The sequence below is a fragment of the Apaloderma vittatum genome, unplaced genomic scaffold (assembly GCF_000703405.1).
Source record: "Apaloderma vittatum isolate BGI_N311 unplaced genomic scaffold, ASM70340v1 scaffold12905, whole genome shotgun sequence".
NCBI classification, from domain to species: Eukaryota; Metazoa; Chordata; class Aves; order Trogoniformes; family Trogonidae; genus Apaloderma; species Apaloderma vittatum.
In genome coordinates, this window is record NW_009715534.1 from 1 (window position 1) to 2,689 (window position 2,689).

The 2,689-nt window shown below is 42.6% G+C and overlaps 1 protein-coding gene across 2 annotated transcripts in view; it reads left to right on the forward strand.

Moving 5' to 3' along the window:
- Positions 1-2,027: 2,027 nt before the first annotated feature.
- CNDP2 (CNDP dipeptidase 2 (metallopeptidase M20 family)) overlaps positions 2,028-2,689 on the forward strand; it is a 13,259-nt gene continuing 12,597 nt past the window's right edge. Inside the window, exon 1 of one of the 2 annotated variants that reach the window (XM_009869193.1) lies at positions 2,028-2,121. In XM_009869193.1, the coding sequence (XP_009867495.1) occupies positions 2,062-2,121 (60 nt within the window). In that variant the 5' untranslated portion in view covers positions 2,028-2,061. The remainder of the gene's footprint in view (positions 2,122-2,689) is intronic. The other variant, XM_009869194.1, reaches the window with a different exon arrangement.

The following is a 2,689-nucleotide window of genomic DNA, read 5'->3' on the forward strand; positions in this document are numbered from 1 at the left end:
GCCCGGGGTCCTCGTCTTGCCTGGGGATAAGGGGGGCAAAGGTGTCCTGGTGCACGGGTGGTCCCTCGGGTTGTTCTTGTAGCACAACCGATACTGTAGGGGGAGAGGTAGAACTTGCAGAGCCGTTTCCATGCAGGTAGGAAGGATTAAGTTATCACACCTGAGGGCCCTGTGGGAATGTCTAGGCTCGTTTTTTAAGAGGGGAGGGGAAGTAATATCCAGCCTTGTGCTGTGCATTAAGCAGCGTTTGCTTTTCCAAGTTCAAAGCTTTCCAGGGCAGACGTGTTTTTGCGGCTCTGCTGTGAGACTTGAGTGATTCACTGCCCCTCTAATTTTCAGGAATATTTAACTAGGTTTAAGGTGATGCTTAAGGTAGTCACTGACCTGGCAAGTAGTTCAGATCACATTTGTACTGGACAAGGGTATCATTCTTCATGTAATGTGTTGTGATTCGTCCATGCTGTGAAGAACCCTGATGTTGCGATAGGAATTGGTTGGCTGAAGAGGAGGGTCAGCGGCACTGACTGATGCCTGTGTGCTGGTTTCTCTGAAAAGCTTCAGATGAATCATGCCTGAGCTCTAACCGTGTGTGAGGATGGTGGCTTTGTCAGGGAAACCAGGCCTCAGTGAGAAGCATTACTTTAGCTTGGTTCTGTCCATATAATCCTTTTGAAGATGTTATGTTTTCACCACTTGTGACTGCTGAACAGAATGGTTGAGCTGTCTGTTGTTTGGGGCAGTTCTAATTGGTGCTTAAAATTCATTATCTGCATTTAAACTTGATGGATGTTGCAAATTAAATAGAAGGTGTTTCCAATGAGTGAAAAGACTTTCGCATGTCAAACACGAGTGATCTGTGTAGGTACAACCCTGGTTGAAAGAAGATGCATTCTGTAAGTCTCCTGTAGATTTTGGGGTGGTAAGATGTGCTTATATCACAGTATGTTGTGTGGGACAACCTTGAAAGTATTCATTTAGCTGAGTAGTCAGCTGTTCAAGTAATCCTAAGATAAATAGCTAAATGTTTTAACAGCTATTGTACTTGTCTTGTGACTTCCACACAGAAGTGAAGGAAAGGCTTAAAGGATCTGGCATAAAGCTGACTGGACAAAATACTGAATCACAGCAGTTGGTGCTGCTGAACATGCTTGTTCAGTGTGTTATGTGCACACTGGAGTTTTTCCTCATGGTCGAGGCATTTGGATTTCAGGGGCTTATTTGTAAAGCTCATTTTTGTGGCTTAGAGGTGTGCTGTATCTTTATCTGTAAACTGAGAACTTGGTTTAAGCTTGTTGGTTTTGTTGGTTGAGTGCACAGTATGCATTTTAAGTATGGACTTCAGACTGGTAGGGAAGACAGAAAACTGAGAAGGGGAAAGGTCTTGAATTTTGTCACACTAACTTCACTTGAAACTCAAATAGAACAAGGAAGTGGTAGCACTGAGCTAGTCACTGACCACTTGCTCATGGCCTGCTGGGGCTGGTTTCTGCTCCTGTGACTTCATTCAGACTTCTTTGTGAAGGCTGTGTGACAGATTGGAACTTTAAAGCTGAAGGAAACACAATTCTTAAGCCTGCTTTTAGTTGTCTTTGTAGAGCACAAAGCAAGTGTGGTACTTTTTTGGACATAGCTCCTAGTGTTCAGGCCTGTGCCACAACTATTAGCTGAACTTTTGTAACAAAATTTACTCCTTGAAGTTGCATTTTTACATAAGTAACTTTTTGCCTAAAATTTTGCAGTAACATGACATACATGACTTGATTGAAGTTTCTCTATAGACAAGCTTGCTCAGTTTAACTTCCGAAGTTGTTATGGGGCAGAAGAAGCAGAAATGGTGGTCTTGAGATTAAATATGCCTTTGTTTAGCCACTTCACTGTCTCATTTTTGTGAGAGAGAGTGGCCTCAAGTTCTATACTAGCCCCGCTTGGTGTAGGGCATTAGCAGCTGAAAGGTGAAAGCCTTCTCTGGCTGCCTGACCACTGTATGTTCCTTCTTAAACCTGTGAAGGCTAAATTATTTTCCTGTTACAGGATCTTCAGCAACATCATTCTGGTCAGAAAATGTCTGCTCTTGAAACACTCTTTAAATACATTGATGAGCACCAGGACCTCTATGTTCAGGTAAGTTTTCTTTGCATTTTGTCCTGCAGTGCAGACAGCTATGTGGTCTTAAAAGTTAAGTGGTCAGCTTCACACTGGTTGTTCTATCCATGTATTATGCCTAAGAAGAGTAATGCCATGTAAGTGGAGAGAGGGAGGAGCAGGCAGCAAGTGTGACTGAGTTGGGTTAAGTCAGGAAGCTGTTTCCTAACTTTAAACCCTCTGTTTAAAGGCCTGAATCTCCATAGCAGATTTATTAGGATGTGCTCTATTACTGTTTAGTGCATGCAGTGACTTATTTAAAAGTATAAGAAGTTTCACACTGGTTCCTGAATGCCAAACTAGGTTTATACTGTGTCTCCCCTTTTGCTGTGGGAGAGGAAAGATATAAACAAGACTGGAATAAAGCCTTCTCTTAAGAAACTGTTCATGCTGGGGTACAGAGGGGCAGGTTGCTTTGCTGTTTAACCTGCTATTTAATTGTCTTGTATTGCAATCTGTTTCACCTGTGACAATTGGAGGTATAGCACTGTGAACTTGTAGGTGAGAATTATGTCAAGTGTTCAGTTTCTGACAGTTGTTCCTGCTG